Below are 18,947 nucleotides of genomic sequence, written 5' to 3' on the forward strand. Positions count from 1 at the left end.
GGTCTGTGGCCGGAAGAGGTTGTGGTTATCAATTGCACAACAAACAGAGGTTGGAGAAAATCTTCATCATGTGATTCTGTGTAACCAGTTACCCCCGCCACGACAGGTAAACATTGGAAACACAAAGAAATGAGGGGTCCATTCTTTCGTACATTTCCATGCCTAATGGCATGCTGCTTAGGCCCCCAATCCAACTCCAACGGAGCGAACCTTGCTGAAAGCCAAGAAGAACACGCGTGCCATTTGCTGCATATACTTACATAGTTGCGTTAAAAGCTTGGCAGGGGCTTTCGATCACTACGTTCTCGATACAGGCCAATCCGTTCCACCAATTCGTCAGTCCAAAGAAGCTGGAGAAGACGTGGTATGAAACCTAAACTATGCTGGTTTTTACCATTATACTATGATGACGACAGAGACGCATCGGATGAAGCATATGCCGTATCGGGATCGGGCAAAGACTCGATTAGCTCGATGACCTTGTGGTCCTCCAACGCCGCAGCGTACCGCTCGACCATGGCGTGGACGCGCTCGCGCCGCTGCATCTGCTCAGGGGTGAGCACCCAGCCCATTCCCGCAAGGACGCACTTGCGGTACTCCCGCCGCACCTCCTCGTCGCCGCGCCAATCGAGCTTCGGCCCGCCGAGCCGCGCGAGCGCCGCGAGGTAGTGCTCGAGCACCGCGTCCTCGTGCCGCCGCCGGTCCGCCACCGACAGCGCGCCCACGACGTAGTACGCCACGTCGTGGAAGGCGCAGCCGACGGAGGCGAACTGCCAGTCCAGGAACCCGGGCCCGTCGTCGTCGGCGAAGAGGTTGCCGACGTGGGCGTCGCCGTGCACCAGGCAGCGGAAGCGCGGGTTGCGGGTCGCCAGGTGCTTGCGCAGCGCGGCCGTGGTGCGCGCCTGGTCGCGGTAGGCGGCGGGCACGGGCGGGCGGCGCGCGTCCAGCACCATGGCGTCCCAGGCCAGCGTCATGCCCAGGATGGCCGCCTCGTAGCCGCCCGCCGACGGCATGTCGTGCGCGCGCGTGAAGCCCCACGTGGCGCCGTGCAGCGCCGCCAGCTGCTCCACGCACCCCAGCACTTCGGCGAGCGGCGCCGCCTGCGCCGGCTCCCCGTACCGGATGCCCTGCCGCCGGTTCAGGTCCTCCATGGCGCAGATGCCCTGCCGCTGCTCGCGGCTCGCGCCGGCCCACCAGACTTTGGGCAGGCGCAGCGCCTTGGTGGAGAGCTTGGGGGCCACGCGGGCGAAGAACTCGACCTCCTGCGAGTAGGCCATGTACAGGATCTCGGCATAGCCGGGCATGTTGGCCATGACCGGGTTGAAGGACCCCTTGAGGCAGAGGTGGGCGGGCCTGTCTTTGCCGGCGGCGCCATCCTCGTACGTGATGTCAAGGAAGACCTTGCCTGTCGTCTGGTTTAAGATGGTGGAGGTGGTGGTGAAGGACTGCACCTTGTGCCCGAGGATGCTACCGAGCCAATTCGTGGATATCTCCTCGGGGGTCATAGGCATAGGCAGCCGACGATCGTGGGACGCATTCGACATTTTGCTGAAAAGGGGTTGCTTGTGTAAGGGCGAAGAATATATTAACCTGGTTGTTTACGCTCAGGAAGCGAGTCGATAGAATTTTCAGTGATATCCAACCGCTATATATGTAATTCGCGACAACCCCCTCACTCCTTTATACCCACTTGCCCAAACTACATGCAGAAGGCGGTTTTCTGGAATCACCGGGGCGTGGTCCGAAATCATCATAACCTGGCAAAGCTAACAGAATAAAATCCTTGTTCATGCATGCTACTGACTATGCATGTTGATGACTGACCATGTATGTTGATGACAATGTATGTTGATGACCATACAGTGGCCGGCAACAATCCGCTGTCCCGATAGGTTGGCAATGTCTTCTCTGTGGATCATGACATGCCAAGTTGAAGATAAACGTATGACACAAAACCCGAGGGAATGGTTCAGTGGAGCGCTCATTTCCCACCACGTCTGTTGGTTGCAACCCCTCATTTGGGATTTGCGTTTTGTCGTACGTAACTCGTTGCATGGAGCGATGATGGAGAGAATATCCTTTGCTGTTGGTGCCCCCTTGCGTCCGCTTGCCTGCTGATCCACAACTTGTTCCTCGCGACGCCGGGCTTCAGAGTCTCTTGCGGCCCGCCCGTACCCTTGTGGCAAGAGGCCCAGCTCGGATCATGTGTGGTAATAGCGACCGCTGACATATAGCCCAGAGACCTTATAACGTTGCACCTTGCCGCGTGAAAAGTTCCAGTTGGACGAACCCCAAAACCGATTCTGAGCCGCGCTCACCTTTTTTCCCAGCCTAGTTGTCCTTGATAAATCATCCATACCATGGCAGTGCGGGATGCCTACTTCCCCGTTGTCATCATTTTCATCGTAATCGACAGTATAGCGGTGGGCTTGAGGCTCGTGATCCGGAAATCTAAAGGGGCGATTGGCTATGATGATTTCGCCATGCTTTTATCGCTTGTACGTTTTACCCATGTTATCGAGTCTGGCGATGGTAGAATGGAGATTTTGTGCTCACCATCCTCCCTCGACAGATTGGATTTGTGCTCTTTGGAGCGATGGAGCTTACATCGATAAGGTATGGCATCGGGGCTACCGCCATGGAACCGACCTTCGATCCGACGAATGCCGCCAAGTACTTCACCATCGCCGCTGTCGTCTACCTTCTGGCGTCTGGCGTGTCCAAGGTCGGAGTAGGCCTCGTCCTGTACCGGCTCGCGGATAGCACGGATATGTACAAATCGCGCTGGTTCCTGATGGGATGCATAATCCTCACCGCGGTGTGGTTCCTCGGCGGGGCCTTGGTGTTCGCCTTGCAGTGCCGTCCGCTGGCGAAGGCCTGGGACCTCACAGGAACGGCGCCGGGCAGTTGCATGCCAGTTAGTGTCATTGGAACTACTGGCATTGCCATCTCGGCCGGCGATGTCTTCTTCACCATCATATTTGCCGTGAGTGACTCCTCCATACGCCATCCATAGAGCTCTCTTGGGTACTAACAAACAACCATAGCTGTCACCGGTCTACATGCTGCGACAAGTGCAAATGCACTTGAAGTTGAAACTCTCGATATTGGGTCTACTTGGACTTGGGCTGGTGTAAGTGAACTCCATTGGTTTTTCTTTTCTGTTCGATGTCGAGCTGCCCACCACACCTTTTATCTGTTATGGGGAATATTGACCCTAGGAGATTTAGAAGCGCCGTTATGACCGTAATCCGCCTAAAGTACGTGATCACGGTAACCAAGATGACATCTGAAACTGGAATCGCTGGGCCGAGTGTCATAAACACGACCCTCCAAGCCACCATTTAGTAAGTAATCATTTTCAACCCGCGATGCGAAAATATATTCCTATGATGTAGTTATGGCTAACTCTACCGGTGCCAGCTCTGTCCTTGAGATTGCCACTAGTATTCTAGCCGCTGCGATGACTGCACTCCGCCCCTTGCTGGTCAAACTCCCATGCTTCCGGAGTCTGGGCTCTAGCGGCAAGGTCTACCCCAGGCGCGTCGAGCCGCCAAATGATCAATATGCCTCGCTGGGACTGCGCGGCCCGTCCTATCGGCTCGACGATGTAGCCGTGGACCATTCTAGGAGCGACAGCCAGGAGCATATGGTGCGTCCTGTTGCCACAAGCATCAGGAAGCACACGGAGATAAAAGTTATCTCCGAAAGACAGACGAATACGAGAAGCTATGGAACAAAGTGGTAGGGGTCATACAGATGTGAAATCCAGCTATCCTGTGACGTTGTTTTAAGCTTTCTGAATTTGCGACTAAGAAATCAAGGCCTGAGCTGACAAGTCCGTGATTCAGTGGAGTATTTTGACTCTGGCTGCTTATCGCCTCTTATTTTTGGAGGGGTAGCTATCATTTCTCGCACAAAACCCACGTAATACGCCACTACAAATCCAATGCCTATTTCGCTCCCAGGCTCATTCCAAAGTCTGGATGATTACACCACGGCCATATGTGATTTGGTGAACTCTCCTCTCGTGCGTCAAATCACCGGCGGCATCCATGTCAACGATGCTCTGATTTACAATGCGTGGGATGCGCTGCCTCCTGATTGGACGGCCTGGTGGTCATCAATCCCGGACCACCGTCTCGCACAGCACCATCTGATTGACAGCATCGATGAGACGCCAACCACGGTTCCCATTCGATCAGATATTGGGGCTCCGCCCGATTCGCTTACACAATGGCTGGCACAACTGCGATCGGCGTCCTTGTCCCGTGCGCAACGTGCAGGGCCGTGCATTGAGTTGCCGCCGGAGCTGGCGGCGCAGATGAACACCAAGAAGAAGGCCGAGGTTTCGGTCGCCGCCGCCTACATCCGACAAGTATGCACAGAGAGGAATATCACTAGTGCCATTGACATTGGCTCCGGTCAGGGCTACCTATCGGTCGCGCTCGCTCATCTGTTCCCGGAACTCCGAGTGCTCGCCATCGACGGCAGCGAGTCACAAATCGCAGCCTCCAAGTCTTTCGCTTCGACGCTCGGCGTCCCGGCGGACAGGCTTACCCACCTGGTGCGCTACGTCGACCGGAAGACGCGCGCCTTGGCCGACGAGATGGCGGCCTGGGCGGACGGGCAGAAGTGCATCCTCGTCGGACTGCACGCTTGCGGACAGCTCTCGGAGCACATGCTGCGCTACTTCGCCCAACTGCCGTTCGTCGACTCTCTCGGCGCCGTGGGGTGCTGCTACAACCACATCGTCCCACGCTCTGCTGACTGCCCGGACGGGTTCCCCATCAGCGGGAGGCTGCGGAACAGAGAGGTCAGCTTGAGTGCAACCGCCCTGATGACGGGCTGCCAGGCGCCCAACAACTGGGAGCGGACGGACCTGAGCAGCCCGGACTCGACGTTCTCGAACCGACGCCTCTACCGGGCCATATTCGAGAAGCTCCTCCACGACAAGGGCATCGACGTTTCGGCCAAGAGCCGCACGCCCTGGGGAATCAGGAAGGGCGACACTGCGAGCTTCGCCACGTTCGCGCGGCGCGCCATGCACAGCCTCGGGATTGACGACGGCGCCGTTTCCGACGCGGAGCTCGCCGAGTACGACGAGAGGTATCGGGGATGCAAGGGGCAGATCGCGATTCTCTGGACCCTGAGCGTGCTGTGCTGCAAGTTGGTCGAGAGCGCCATCGCCCTGGATCGCTACAGCTACCTGGTCGAGCAGGATGCCCGGCACGTCGATGTGGTGCCGGTTTTCGACTACCGCGTCTCGCCGAGAAATCTGATGATGGTGGCCCGGAAGGAGTCGGGGAGCCCTGGCTGAATGGAGTTAGGAAGCAAGCAAAACTCAACTCAGCCACCAATTGCAGTAATCAGTGGCTTCGCATGTGGTTTGTTGTTCGAGGTGCGACTCTATCTTTCTGGTGGGCCTTGATTGGACGGATTAGGGTACGCTGTCCTTGGTGGTACCACCCGCTATACCCAACCTTTTCTTCTATGCAAGGGTTGATGAATACAGCCTATCTAGCCATCTGATTTTACGCACCTCAATAAGCATACAGATGTGAAACAATCAATGCCAGGGCTGCTTAATCGCCCACCTCGCCACACTTTCATCAAGGGGGTCATACCACTCAAACGGAGCACAACTTCCGCAGGGTTAACTCGACGAAAGCGCAGCCGCAAACGCTTCCATATTATCCTTTGCGGCGGTGGCATTGGTCCCGTAGCGCTTGCAGGCAAACTGCCCTTACTTATTCGGTCAGCCCTACTAAAGTCTAGAAGCCCTACCAGCCTGCGACGCAATGAAGTCTATTCAATAGCTTTGGCGTGAATGCCGCATAGCCAATACCATCAGCAATGAGCGGCCATGTCCCCAGTGTGCACACGTCATATAATTGCTAGTAACAAATGGTGTCTGTTTGTCAGCCTGACTATCACGATCACGAGTGATTCGAGTTGGTGTGGATTTGTGATTAATGCTGTTCTAGCAGCTGTAGCTCTGGTGTGATATGTTTTTCATATCTGATCTGTCATATCTTTATGTGAGAAAAACCTTCTACACAATGTCTCAGTCCGTCTCGCCTAGGTCGAAAACTTAGACATCTTAGCGCACGGGAGCTAGCCACTCCAACGGGTCGGGACCCGGCTGAAAGGTAGAAGTGGCAGTCCCCCTGCCCCCTTGCAGATTATCTGGAGAGACTCATGCCAAGAACCCTCAAATTGCGGGTAAGCAGTAAGGGTCCGTCGGTAAGGCTGCTGCAAAGATCGTACATGTGAGGAGCTAGTGTGCTGCCTGGGCCATCGTGGGGCTATTAGTCACCCAAGGATCGGTCCGCCGCGTCAGGTAAACATCATATCGAGTCATTTCAACCTCAAGGGTGCTGATTCCAGCTATGGGTCAAGAGTCTTACTCCAATTGACGTTTCCAAAAGAAATTTTGCTTGTAACCATTCCTGATCGAAAAGTTGGATGCACCACCACATGAAAGGTCCGCTGAACGATGTTGCTGCTATGTGTCCAATCTTACTAAAGGTATGTCGAAGAAATAGATTCAATTGTCTCATTCCACGTCATAGTTCCCCATCGGGTGCCATGGTTTAAGAGCTGGGCTACATTAGATCACAAATGATGTGTTCGAATGAACCATTCGAAGTCAGATATTCATAAGCTAGCCGCTAACCAACCGATCAAGGCACTAAACTCGAACCTACCCTCTTGAATCATTGCACTGAGAAACTATAAGACGAACTGTTCAAATGGTACTTGAGATAAATCTGAGGACGATGAGATGCAACTGTGACGTTTACAGCGCCCTTTCTATCACTCTCTGGGGTTACACAAGAACGGTGCTTGTTTGCAACCTGTCCATCCATTGCTGATGTTGTTGTTTTGTTGCTGAACCGGCATCGCGTAATGGTTCGTGAACTTACACGTAACGTGCCAACCAGACGGCTCCATAGCCTGGTTCAGCTGCTGTTCTTTCCATTGGACGACGGAACCTCCTTGATTTTGGAGGCTTTGAGCGACCAGTAGCGTTGTGTAACATTCATCTGGGAATCTATAAGTGAAGGCTGAAATTGAGCACGTTGAACCTGAATCATCTGCAGCATCGTCGAATCCCAAACACAACATCCCGAAACAACAGCCTCCCCCAAACCAGATTGAACTCCAACTTTTGAAGACATGCAGTTCAACTATCTCATTCTCCTGGCTGGCGTAGCTGCGTCTGTGGCCGGCAGCCCTATCACCGACGTCGAAGACGCTTCTGTCGCCACCAACGACTCGTCTCCCAACAACAGTAACGTCTGCATTGTCAGTATTGCCTTGCGCATCCGATGGAACTTCAACTTGGTACATGAGCTAACAAGAGGCCCTTCAGACCGTCAATGTGAACGTGAACGTGAACAGTGGCAGTGGTCGGGGACGCAAACAACCCAAATGCCCATCCTCGCACAAACACTTCGACAGCTGGACTGACAGCACAAAGACGTCGTACAAGTGCTGCGTAAGTACATACCTCAAACATTTGAACTATGATGGATACAGTTTCTAATTCATTTATGACACCAGTCCGACTAGACAAGCCAAATGCCCATGCGTCGCTGATCTGGGTCACGCACTGGCTTCAGATGCATCGTTTATCGAGGAAGAGATATTTCTCAAAGCTTCTCTGCAAGTTTGCCAAGCTCCAACGATATCTGTTGTCTTCTACGCAGGGGCATCCTCATTATTTATGATTCGGTCTATCGAGACCTGGTTTATTCTCGGACTCGGGAGTGGAGGGTTATGGAATTTGGACACCACACTTCTATGGACATTCATTCAGTCCCATACTTGTATAATAGGCAGGCTGTTACTTGACTAAATGACGTTCGTTTCGCCTCTTTCGCTATAAGAACATGTCTCCCATTTCTAGTGATACTCAGGCCGACGTACCCTCAGTGAAACATAACGCTGTGACCAGATTTCGACATACACCAGGTAGCGACTTGAGCTTTCTCTTCGATAGGAACTGAAAGGAATCATCTGCACCGGTCCCTTTCCGGACTAGCCTATCACTCATTCCTTGACATGTGCAACGCGAAGCGTTGTGCTAGATGCAACTCCATGTCGCATATTCAATTAATCCTCATCGGGCTGTGATAAGAAGTGCCGCCATCAACAACTGACCGATGCATGCTGAGCTTACAACACCGAACCATATTTCAGATTGTGATCGATCTTGCATTTCAAGAAACGCTTCGAAGCCAGGACTTGCAGTCATCAATGGCTTGGTGAGTTTGTTGCTTGAGGGGCGGCTCAGCCTCGTCCCCGTTGAGCCGAAAAGAAGAAAAGAATTACCGCACGTGGGCCTCTCCTCTCCCCTTCGGCTCTTTCCGATATCTCTCCATGCAGTTTCTTGACCAACAAAGTAGCTCAAGGTATAGCCGCGAGAATGTTCGACGTCTCTCAAACAATTATAAGTCAACAGTAATGAGCCAAGCCAGTCTAGCCGATCGCGTCTGCCAGCTTTGTTGACTCGAGATCGAGAAGGATGGGTTGGTTGCTGCAAGCACGTTTTCCAGCCCCTGAGCCTTGTTAAGGTACTCACTCTGACGCGCAACACAGCCACTCATGCGGCCGAATTCCCAACCCGAGGTGCGGCTGAGCTATAAGTCCATGGGGATCCCCGGACCTCGACGATGCCGTGTTAGAGCTGTATTTGAGCTGCATGCAATACGGTTGCCGCCACGTCGACACCATGCGGGGCTACGGATGCCACACCTCGTATTTCGACTTCGCAACGCCGATGTTCTTGGGCATGGACCTAGTCCCCCGGCTCTGCCGCCTCACGGAACGTGACATCGTAACCTCGAGGCTCTACTACGATAGACGCGGTGCCTGGATGCGTGACAGGCTCGCCTGCGTCCAGGCTACATGGCTGGTGCTGCCCACGGAGCTCTGTCTCATGGTTTTTGCTTACCTTGTCCCCGAGTATACCACCACCGGACTCACCAGCCTATGTCCAGATTTGAGTTGGCAACAAAAAGAAGAAGAAGAAAAAGAGGGAGGCTTTGAAGTCAGTCTACACACAATCGACAGACATGCCGACATCTGGGCCGGCACGTCCACCACGACGGCGTCCGCTACGTCGCCAACCTGTCTAACTCCTCGTTCCACGGCACGTCACCGAAATCCACACCGCCAGTGCCCCTGCAAACGGGATCAATCTGTTGGAAAATCATCTCGGCATCATCGAGGTGGAGTTTAGTGGCGATGTTCAGGTTGTGGTAGGCGAACCTGTCGCGTAAGCGGGACACGAGCCTACGCAGCGTGCTGTTTGGCGACGGCTCGTTTCTCCAAGTTGTGACAGACGTGAGTAGAGCACCCAATCACCTGGCCGCCATCCCCGGCCAGAGATCTCCTACTTCCAATCTTATCTTGTGTATTAAATACACAGCTTACAGCTTACATATATGGGCTGCTAAATACCAAGATAGACCGTGAAATTGCGGGATGTATCCAACAAGCCCGGCACTAAATGCAATTCCTATACACGAGGTGTGTACGGGGGAATCGAACCCCGGGCTACACGGATCTACTATGAGAGCGTGTAATGTTAGCCACTACACCACATCGGACTATTTCGGCACCACCTTTCGAATGGTCGCAAACAAAAATGAATTGCAACATATTAGCCGGCCAGTCGTTTCCTAGCTGGTTATGGAGTTCGGTCGGTGTCGACCCGTGCTGCTCCTATTGTGATGGAGAGGAACTCAAGGCCTATGTCAGTCGATAGTCAAGGCGAGATAACGACAGTATCTGACCTGATAAAGTCTATTTATATAAAGAAGGCTCGCAAGTACCCGGGCTGCGGAATCGGAATCATTGTATCACCTACCCCTATTTTGACCCCAACACCATAACGAGTCAGACAGGGGGAGCCGCACTATATAGCAACTGTGAAATTAAAACTAGAGTAGTGGCATACTGGTAATTAAGTTGACACCATTGATCCTTTCTGTCAAACATAGCCCTATCCCAGTAGGTCTGGTTTGGAAATACCATGAATGGCGTCTGGAAATTGGTTACTCGCACCTCCTCCACTTGAAGTACAAGGACTCCGTCACCGCTCCTCTCCCTGTTTTCCCATACGAGCCAGTACCGGGTTCCTCCTTCGTGGTGAAGGCGACCCGGTAGTTGACGTCAATGATGCCTGTGTAGCCTGACCTGTCCGAGCACAAAGACCATACGGACTTGGACTCGGGGATGTCGAAGCTCGTCGTGATATCTCCATTCGACGTTGTCGCAGGGTCAGTCGTTGCTGTCGAAGTTGTCTAGCACAGAAACAAGGTGAATCAGCCAAGGCGTTGATCAGAAAACCGGGATTATCACTAATATTGACGGGTTCACAGCTTCAAGCACAAGGAGGGTCGTCGCCCATGCAACAGTGGTCGATCAAAGAACTGCGAATGAAAAGGAGTCGTACCGTTTTGGCCGCATCCTCGACGAAAAACGAAATCATGTACGTGTGCAGGGTGACGGGCGGCGTGATGGCCAGATGACCGCGGAACTCAGCGCCGTCGAGCGCGACCTGCCAGCCGGGCTCGGCGCCGTCGAACTGCATGCTCATCTGGCAGAAGGTGGTGCGCTCCGTCAGGTTGGTGCCGGGGCCGATGCGCGCCGCCAGGTCCCGGAAGCGCGCCGTGACGTGCTCGTAGTCGGCGCTGACCACGTCGACGCTGCCGTCGGCCTGCGAGGCGCGCGTGCACCCGCTGCCCCAGAAGCGGAGGCGGGATATCTTGGGCCGGGGTTCTGGTCTGGGTGGATCGTCTCGGGCGGTGATCGGGGAGGGGACTGCGGCGGCTCCGGTGGCGCTATAGGCCATTGCGCTGAGGACGATCAGTGTGGGTAGAAGCATCGTGGCGTGGGGGCGTATTTATTATGCTCAGGGGTTTGATATGGATGATACACTTGAGATACTGCAACCTGTATACGACGATCTCAACCAAAACGGGCATGCCAGAGGGCCTTGACGTATTTATAGCTTGTTGTTTGAATGCTGTGCCACATTGGGAGACAGCCCAAAATCCCAGAGACATATTTTGTCAGTTTCACCTGACCGGCGCGGTGTGAGTCTCCAGACTCGTGTGATATTTCTTTGTCATCAGTCCTAGAAGTCGAAAGGTAGCAGTCGTTCCTTGCGCGAGGACCAATCAGTTGTCGAGTTGCCCATGTGGTAGATCATTTACCCATATTAGCCAGTTGATGTTGGCAGAATGGGCATCCAGGCTCTTTGGCCAGAGGTCGGGGTAGCGTCGATGCAACCGTGCCGGGACAAAAATAGCAAGCGAGCCAACACGTCGGATCAAAAGAGGTCAAGCTGGACGCCAGGCGTGATGTTTAATCTATTCCATCCAGCTAGCTGGCAGCACTATCGAATTATTCACGTCCAAGACTGGAAGGCGACAAACGACCTGCACGCGCATATTCAGTAAGGGGTTTCGATTGCGAGAAGGTCGTTGGACGTCGTTGGCTATATGTACTGCAAGGAGAGCTTCGAGTTCATCTCCTTCCGAACCTTGATAGGCAATTCTCCATTGAATGCACCCGGATCAGAGTACTCGAGGCACGATCGGGAATGTGTCAGCATGCCCAATGCTGATTCAATACAACCTGCCGGCCCGGAGTTCCACTGCATTGGAGCGGGGCCGTCCTCTTCGCTCATGTCTTCATGTGCTGTTGACGGGACGGCAGCACCAGGCACACTGAAAAGTTACGTTGGGGTAATCAAGGTGGATGGGTGACTGCGTTGAAATGAAAGACATCAACACGCTGAGATCAAATATACCAGATACCCATATTTTGATATCGTGATACCTGAAATAGGGGTAAACTATGTGTTTTGGCAACATCAATCACAAACAGGTGTTGTCTTGTAATTAGGTGGACATCCGGAAACACAAGATAAACAAGGCGGGATGTGTAGGAACGAAGTTCAATTGCAATTATGAGAACATTCAATATGGCATGATACAGTTCATCTGATAAAGTCCACGTGATTCAGCAAATGCCAAAGGGCAGGTGCGGTCAAGTTTGGCTCAGGTGACATTCCTTAAAATTTGAGATATTCTAGCAGTCATGGCGGGGTACAGTTGTTAGCGCTTCCCACTGACGGCGTCATTAAACCTCCACGATTTTATGCCAATCTGAAAGGGGAAGAAACAAGAATAGAGATGGGATATCTGTGTTATCAGATCCAATAGAAGCCTTATCGATAATGTGAGTGAACCCGAAGGCTGTGCTGTGGTAGTTGGTGATAGTTGACATTTCCCGTCTGTCTTCCCCGCATGGCCGCCCTGAGAGGGCGCAGCAAATAGTTAGCGCCTAGTAGTTTAGGTTGCTGGATTCACTGCTGGCTGACATCCATGTCTCGCCTACAAATTGGAGGCCCCGTCACGCTCATAGGTCACATTTCCCATTCAAACTTGCACAGCCCTCACATGATGGCGCGGTCCTTCTTGATAAAACACCATGCGAAAGCACCCTCGCAGTCTTCTTCCGAACGTCTGCCTCTGAAGCCACCGCATTTCTACAATGTCCCGGAGATTTCTTGCACAGCAGACTCGTAGTCTGTACTCCAAGCTTCCGATCAACTCGAGCACCGCTAGGCTCGTCACGATCCTGCCTCCAGAGTCGCGTCGGTCAAGCTTGCAGCGTGGCGTGGTATCAAGCGGCGCCGCCCTCCCTAACGGTTCATCTCAATTTCTGGTCTGCGAAATCGACGAATTTGACGTGAATGATGTCGCAACTCCATACAAAGCCTTGTCCTACTCGTGGGAGGATGGGGACGACCAGGGGACAGTTTATATCATGTGTAACGCGACGGCCGTCCAAGTCAGCACCCACCTCTACAAAGCTCTGGTCCGATTGCGGAGCGACACCGAACCAGTCAAGGTGTGGGTGGACAGCCTGTGCATCAACCAGAAGGACAACTCGGAGCGGACGCACCAGGTCAAGATCATGCGCGAGATCTACCAGCACAGCTCCGAGGTGATTGTCTGGCTGGGCGACAGCAAGGAACACGACAACCTGCTACCTACGTGCACCCGGTCGCTTCTAGATATTGACTATCTCTTCGACTGGTGCGGCGACAAGAGGGACTTCTCCAAGTTGGAGGCCTATTACGACCCAGACAGCGCACGACTACGCCGGTTTTACTTTGACGACTTCACGCGCGACATCTTCGGTGCCCTGTGCATGGTGCACGCCCTAGCGGCCGGGATATTCGCCTTCCAGATCCCGGCTTTCCGCAACCTGGAAGAAGCCGCGCCCATCATGAGAGGCTTCGAGGCCATTGCTGGGAAGTCCTGGGTAACTGCCAATCTCGTCAAGCCCGTGAAATAGGTGTGTCGCTAATTGTCATAACAGTGGGAGCGCGTGTGGGTAGTGCAGGAGGTGGTCGTGGCCGAGAGGGTCACAGTCATGTACGGGAAGACGTCCGTTCCCTGGGAGATGCTCTGCAAAGCCGCCGACCAGCTCAACCGGAGCCAACAGAACTGCCACCTCGACTCCATGTACCCGTATCTGAGGAAAGGGCAGGCCTTGGCCGACTTCGCGCGCCTGGTCACGGACATCGAGTCGACCCGCAAGATCTGGCGGTCCCGGACGCCTCTCGTGCTGCTCCAGCTGCTGCGCAAGTTTCGATCGCGAAAGGCCAGCGACCCCAAGGACAAGGTCTTCGCGTTGCTGGGCCTGGTCCAGTTTTGGGCAGGCCATCAGCCGATGCATGCCGATTATAACCATAGTATCGAGTCCACCTTCTTGGGGACCATGATGATGCTGATATCGAGTATGAAGAGTCTTTCGGTCTTGGCGGGCTCTACAGGCCGGTCATATCTCAGGGCGAGCAGGGCTCCGTCCTGGGTGATCGACTGGGGTTTCCCTGCCGAGGCCAACGAATACACCCGGCTGAAGAGCATCATCTTGTACAGCGCCGGCGGCGGTCTGCAGGGCAATGTTCGCCTGCACGGCGGCGGTATCCTCGAATCGCCGGCGTACTGGGTCGGCAAGGTAGCCACGCTTGGCGAGGAATTGGTCGTGGAAGCCGCGACGAGGATGAGAGGGACTGTGTCTTCGTGGGAGAAGCTACTATTGGCTTACGTGCTGGACTCAAGCCTCCGAGGGTTGTCCCGCGCCGAGGACTTCTGGCGTACGCTCATCGGCGACGTCGAGTATGTCCTTGAGGACGGCCAGCCAATCCAAGAAGGGGACGACGGAGCTGACGAGTTCCACAGGGCCTCGTCCGACGCCCAGCTGGGATGGTACCAGTGGCGGTCATCAGACAAGCAGTACAACCGGAAGACGTCGCTGATCGGAGACAACCACTGGCAGGAGCCCCCGAGCTGACGGAAAATGCGAGACGAAGGAACGCGTTCAACTACGCTCTGTGCTGTGCGTCAGGGGGTAGGCGGTTCTTCATCACAGAGGAGGGGCGCATCGGCATCGGCCCCAAGGACATGAGAGTGGGGGACGACGTTGCCATCCTCTGTGGTAGCCAGGTTCCATTCGTCCTGCGCCAGAGCCCGCGGAAACCCCGGCCGTGCCAGAACGCCATGCCGGAGACGCTCTTCACTAAGAACCAGCAGCAGCAGTACATCTCGGCCGGCCGGGACGCTAACGAGGAGCTGCTGCAGACCCTCAAGGGGGACGACGCAAGGGTATGCAATCGCGTGCACTGGCCTTGCTACACCGTCGTGGGTGACGCATATGTGCATGGCGTCATGGACGAGGCCCAGAACAGTGGCCGTGAGCAGAGTACGGTGTACTTGGTCTGATGCGTACCACTGCGTCCTGATGCCATCTTTTGCGACACAGCACCATCAACTCGAGGGCCTGGTATCAGTCTACCTTACTGTCTAGTCACCTTTCTTATGTGTCCGATCCTGTGAAGATGGTATTTATGGATGACCATCCAATGGAACGTCTACCACATCCGATCATATCAAAACCATCACCCTGATTGTCACCAGCTTTATTGGGGTCGTCTCGGCCGCTTATTGACTACGTGCCGGCACAGATGTTTCACTCTATGACCGCCCTGCTGGGTCGGGTCCGAACAGGCTGTATCAATTCACAAGAGGCTACCAGGACAGAAGGATAATAAGGTCATGATATGCAACGCAGTTCGCGGCAGCTCAATCCAGCCTGCATTCCTACCAGCGATTATGGGTAAAGGAATTCTCGTCAGAGGACTACAATTTCGCTGATGCCCTCGGTGCAGTCTGTGAATGGCCTGTCGCCCAAAGCACCTCGTTAATCGCAGTTGGAGCTGGCAGCATATGACGAATCCGCCCCGGCCTGGGCATCTGACCAACCACTACCCCTTTTACAGCGACTCTGGCCGAAAGCCGTTTCATTTTGTCGTCGTATGGGTCGCCGACAAGAGCACCATCGGCAGCCTGAAATTCACACGCGTCAATGGAGAACGAGTGCCAAGAACGTTATGGTGTGTTGGGGGAGAGGTGAAGATAACGGGACCAGCAACACTTACCGCGAACGGTCGAGGAAATGCTCCTCGTCAGCGGCGATGCGCGCCGCGTTCTCGCCGGTCGTCATGCGCGCCTTGAAGGCCTCGAGGGCCGCGGCGTCGGCGAAGACCAGCTCGGAGCAGCAGTCGTACTCGAAGTCGGCCTGCTCGCCGCGCAGGACCACGGCCGGGTGCCCCGCGTTGTTGTGCCCGTCCTCGTCGGCGGCCGGGGCGGCGGCCGTGGTCCGGCTAACGTAGCGGCGCGTGTGCGAGAGGGGGAAGGTGTCGCCCGCCAGCTCGCGGAGCAGGGGCGCGTGCGTCTCTTCGTAGTAGGTTTGGAAGTGCTCCGGCGTGGTGCCGGGCTTGCGGTACGCGAAGATTAGGAACGATATGGTCATTGTTGCCGATATAGACGTGGCGGTCGGAATTATCAATTCCTCCCGAAATAAGGAGAATAGATCTTTTTGGTGTCACCACAGTCAGCACTAGCCCCAGAAAGTCCTAGCATGATAAGCAGAGGCTCACGTGACCTGGGAGGTATCCTGTAGGTGTACATGTGGTCAGCGAGAAGGGAGTGTGGCTGGGGTGATGAGATGCATTCCAAATATACCCCTCATTTGGTATCACAGCCTTGTTTCAAATAGATAAAGTCAGGATCTCGTCTCACGACTTAGCCTTCTCTTAATCATAATAGAAAATACGGTATTTGAATGCGGTTATACCCATGAAGCAACACGGTAACGTAGTATCCAATAGCGTCAAGACCTTCGGTACCACCATGTCTCACGATGACGGTATGTATCAGACCGACAGCTCGATATCGAAACAAAAAAAGAAAGAACGTATGTATTACGCCGAGACGATGCACCCACAAGGAGAATGAATAGCTGATCACCACCAGCAGTACCTAGGGTTGAGGAATTAGAGTCATCAATCACACATGTTGCAAGAGTTCCATCTCCACCCCCGGCCTCGCACCAGTCGACTCACGGCCATCGGACGAGTAATAAACGCAGGCGCAAGGTGGACAAATGGTTATTGGACACAGTCATACCGGATAGCTGTGACAGTACCGATCAGTCTGTATCTGGCCGAAGTCAGAATGTACCGGGTTCGACATCTGCTCATGCTTCATCACCTGATAATCAAACGCATGGCGGCCACGGGAGTCGAGATGAGATTTTTCAGAACACGACCTCTAATCGGAGAAGACTCAACATTGAAAATATGCCCAATGTAACAGAAGTTCCAGCCCGTATTATCACCGACCAGGTGAATCGTCCAAAACAGCTTGGGTATTACCCAGCTTCGTTGCCCAGGCTGCATGGATCCAGCTTGAGTGATTCGTTTGGACAGGGTGGCCACTACTCGCCATCTCCAGGCAATCAGCTCGAACTACGGAACAGCGCCAGCCGACAAAGAATTGTCGCTCCACCAATCAATTCCGAGTCGCGGGCCAGTCAGGCGGGCACGATACTGTATACCGTTGACACCACCAACAGTGGAGTTACTGGCGATCAGGGTTACCACTACCGAGCGCTTGAAGATGAACAGATTCGCCTCCTTAGGGTATATCCAGCAAGAAAACGCCAGGTCAAGTGCGAGATAATCCACATTTCTCTCAAACAGTTGCCGCGCCCTTACATAGCAATCTCCTATACCTGGGGTGACACTGAAATCAAAGAATACATCCGGCTGAAACATGAGGGTTCTCAATGCGATTTCCCGGTGGCTTCCAGTCTCTATGGTGCACTGGCAGCCCTGCGCCACAAGTCCGAGTCTGTCTGGGTATGGATAGATGGCCTGTGCATCAACCAACAAAACCGAGATGAACGATCGAAGCAGGTCAAGCTGATGACATCAATATACTCATCGGCATCATCCGTCGCCATCTGGTTAGGACCTGAGGCTGACAACAGCAATAATGCTGTTCGCTACCTACAAGACGTGGCCAAGAAGGCCGACTCGCCCAAGGAGATCTCCATGCTGATACGCTCAGGTCATGAGAACGGCAGACTAGCAGCAGTGGTCTCTCTGTTCGCGAGAAACTACTGGCAAAGACTATGGATCGTGCAGGAAGTCTTGAGTTCATCAGGTGACCCTGTTGTATACTGTGGCTCGACGAAGGAGTCTTGGAAGGTGTACCGCAAAGCATCAGATATTTTCAAGGCCCATAGGGCCGAGATTAACGAGGTGACTCAAGGTAAAAAGGATGAGTGGTCCAGGGTGCCCTACCAGTACAGCACCTCGCAGGTACTTGTCTACGAGGGCCCTAACAGCCTGCTGGACTATAGACCTGCTGAATCTCTTGATGGTGAGGCTCTGCTTCACGCCCTTCGCCTTTGTCGAAGGAAGCTCGCCTCGGACCCAAGAGACAAGCTCTATGGTATCTTGGGCATTATCCCCGAGTCCATTAGAGAGGAGTTTGACCCCGATTACGATAAATCTGCCAAGTCCGTCTATTTGGACATTGTCGACACACTTATCCGCACGACAGACCGCCTTGATGTTATGTGCGACGCCATCCACTTTCCGCTCTACACAGGAGCCCACGGCCTCCCATCTTTTGTCCCAGATTGGTCGCACATACCCCAGACGTCAGCAATGGGCGATAAGTTCCAATTCTCCGCCTCAAAGGACAGAAGAGCTGAAGCTGGGATTAGTGACCGGGACCCCAACAAGCTGTGTTTCCAAGGTATATACCTGGCCACGGTTGAGACACTTGGGGTGGCGGTCGGGACACACTGTCGATCTAGCGACTGGCTCATGGCGTTTCTACACTGGCGGGCGCTGTTGTTGCAATACATCGCGCGCGAAGCACCCAATCAAGCTGCCAGCGTCCACGAAGCGTTCGCCGAGACCATCTGCTTGGGCCAGATTCCGAAGGCGTGGGCCGATCAGCCGCGCCAATGGCTCAAGGTGTGCTACCAGGTGTTCGCGGTGCTTTTGCAGGAGCGTCTACCGCACCTCGCTCTCGACGCGCAACTGCTCCGCTACGCAGTGAAAGATATCGGGGAAAAACTCAACTTGGGCCCGGGAGAGTCGCCACGTCAGTTCCTCCAGACGCACTTTGGCGACCGCATGATGGGCCGCTGCTTCCTCCTCACAAAGGGTGGCTGCCTCGGTATGGGGTCCGGGTATATGGCGCCCGACGACATAGTCGTAGTACCGCTTGGGTGTTCGACGCCGGTGCTACTGCGACACGATGGGCCAAACGGTGAGTTCAAGTTTGTGGGGGACATTTATCTCCACCACTATATGGGTGGTCGTGCAATCGACTTGTTGGATAAAAGAAAGGTGGAGTTGACGGAGTTTATTATACATTAAGTATTGATATTAATAGTAAAAGTGGAAGAAGAATAGGGGCACTCTTAGAGATGGTTTTCGCTTAATACTAGTCTCTTTCATTCATATACGAACATCACCAGAGTGCAGTCTA

The 18,947-nt window shown here is 54.0% G+C and overlaps 9 protein-coding genes across 9 annotated transcripts; 6 read left to right on the forward strand and 3 right to left on the reverse strand.

The window, feature by feature from the left end:
* Positions 1 to 401: 401 nt before the first annotated feature.
* On the reverse strand, positions 402 to 1,544 carry PG998_002833 (aminoglycoside phosphotransferase protein; the record flags this gene model as incomplete). Its single annotated transcript, XM_066869651.1, has 1 exon — positions 402 to 1,544. One exon carries the CDS (start codon positions 1,542 to 1,544, stop codon positions 402 to 404), a length of 1,143 nt encoding a protein of 380 aa, XP_066738066.1.
* A 1,094-nt stretch (positions 1,545 to 2,638) lies between these two features.
* On the forward strand, positions 2,639 to 3,748 carry PG998_002834 (oxidoreductase; the record flags this gene model as incomplete). The annotated part of the gene is made up of 3 exons (XM_066869652.1): positions 2,639 to 2,986; positions 3,048 to 3,133; positions 3,424 to 3,748. The coding sequence occupies 3 exons, from the start codon at positions 2,639 to 2,641 to the stop codon at positions 3,746 to 3,748; spliced, it is 759 nt and encodes a 252-aa protein (XP_066738067.1).
* Positions 3,749 to 3,949: 201 nt separating this feature from the next.
* Positions 3,950 to 5,320, forward strand: PG998_002835 (RNA small subunit methyltransferase; the record flags this gene model as incomplete). The annotated part of the gene is made up of 1 exon (XM_066869653.1): positions 3,950 to 5,320. The coding sequence occupies one exon, from the start codon at positions 3,950 to 3,952 to the stop codon at positions 5,318 to 5,320; it is 1,371 nt and encodes a 456-aa protein (XP_066738068.1).
* Positions 5,321 to 7,182: 1,862 nt separating this feature from the next.
* PG998_002836 (uncharacterized protein) lies at positions 7,183 to 7,578 on the forward strand (the record flags this gene model as incomplete). The annotated part of the gene is made up of 3 exons (XM_066869654.1): positions 7,183 to 7,350; positions 7,379 to 7,504; positions 7,570 to 7,578. The coding sequence occupies 3 exons, from the start codon at positions 7,183 to 7,185 to the stop codon at positions 7,576 to 7,578; spliced, it is 303 nt and encodes a 100-aa protein (XP_066738069.1).
* A 1,162-nt stretch (positions 7,579 to 8,740) lies between these two features.
* On the forward strand, positions 8,741 to 9,014 carry PG998_002837 (uncharacterized protein; the record flags this gene model as incomplete). Its single annotated transcript, XM_066869655.1, has 2 exons — positions 8,741 to 8,950; positions 9,009 to 9,014. The coding sequence occupies 2 exons, from the start codon at positions 8,741 to 8,743 to the stop codon at positions 9,012 to 9,014; spliced, it is 216 nt and encodes a 71-aa protein (XP_066738070.1).
* A 1,053-nt stretch (positions 9,015 to 10,067) lies between these two features.
* Positions 10,068 to 10,900, reverse strand: PG998_002838 (uncharacterized protein; the record flags this gene model as incomplete). Its single annotated transcript, XM_066869656.1, has 2 exons — positions 10,068 to 10,316; positions 10,469 to 10,900. The coding sequence occupies 2 exons, from the start codon at positions 10,898 to 10,900 to the stop codon at positions 10,068 to 10,070; spliced, it is 681 nt and encodes a 226-aa protein (XP_066738071.1).
* A 1,676-nt stretch (positions 10,901 to 12,576) lies between these two features.
* On the forward strand, positions 12,577 to 14,816 carry PG998_002839 (uncharacterized protein; the record flags this gene model as incomplete). The annotated part of the gene is made up of 3 exons (XM_066869657.1): positions 12,577 to 13,353; positions 13,411 to 14,303; positions 14,450 to 14,816. 3 exons carry the CDS (start codon positions 12,577 to 12,579, stop codon positions 14,814 to 14,816), a joined length of 2,037 nt encoding a protein of 678 aa, XP_066738072.1.
* A 712-nt stretch (positions 14,817 to 15,528) lies between these two features.
* PG998_002840 (EthD domain-containing protein) lies at positions 15,529 to 15,906 on the reverse strand (the record flags this gene model as incomplete). The annotated part of the gene is made up of 1 exon (XM_066869658.1): positions 15,529 to 15,906. One exon carries the CDS (start codon positions 15,904 to 15,906, stop codon positions 15,529 to 15,531), a length of 378 nt encoding a protein of 125 aa, XP_066738073.1.
* Positions 15,907 to 16,286: 380 nt separating this feature from the next.
* PG998_002841 (heterokaryon incompatibility protein-domain-containing protein) lies at positions 16,287 to 18,835 on the forward strand (the record flags this gene model as incomplete). Its single annotated transcript, XM_066869659.1, has 2 exons — positions 16,287 to 16,302; positions 17,193 to 18,835. 2 exons carry the CDS (start codon positions 16,287 to 16,289, stop codon positions 18,833 to 18,835), a joined length of 1,659 nt encoding a protein of 552 aa, XP_066738074.1.
* Positions 18,836 to 18,947: the final 112 nt, after the last annotated feature.

The sequence above is a fragment of the Apiospora kogelbergensis genome (genome assembly GCF_038363985.1).
Source record: "Apiospora kogelbergensis strain CBS 113332 chromosome Unknown utg000001l_segment0_segment0, whole genome shotgun sequence".
Lineage (NCBI taxonomy): Eukaryota > Fungi > Ascomycota > Sordariomycetes > Amphisphaeriales > Apiosporaceae > Apiospora > Apiospora kogelbergensis.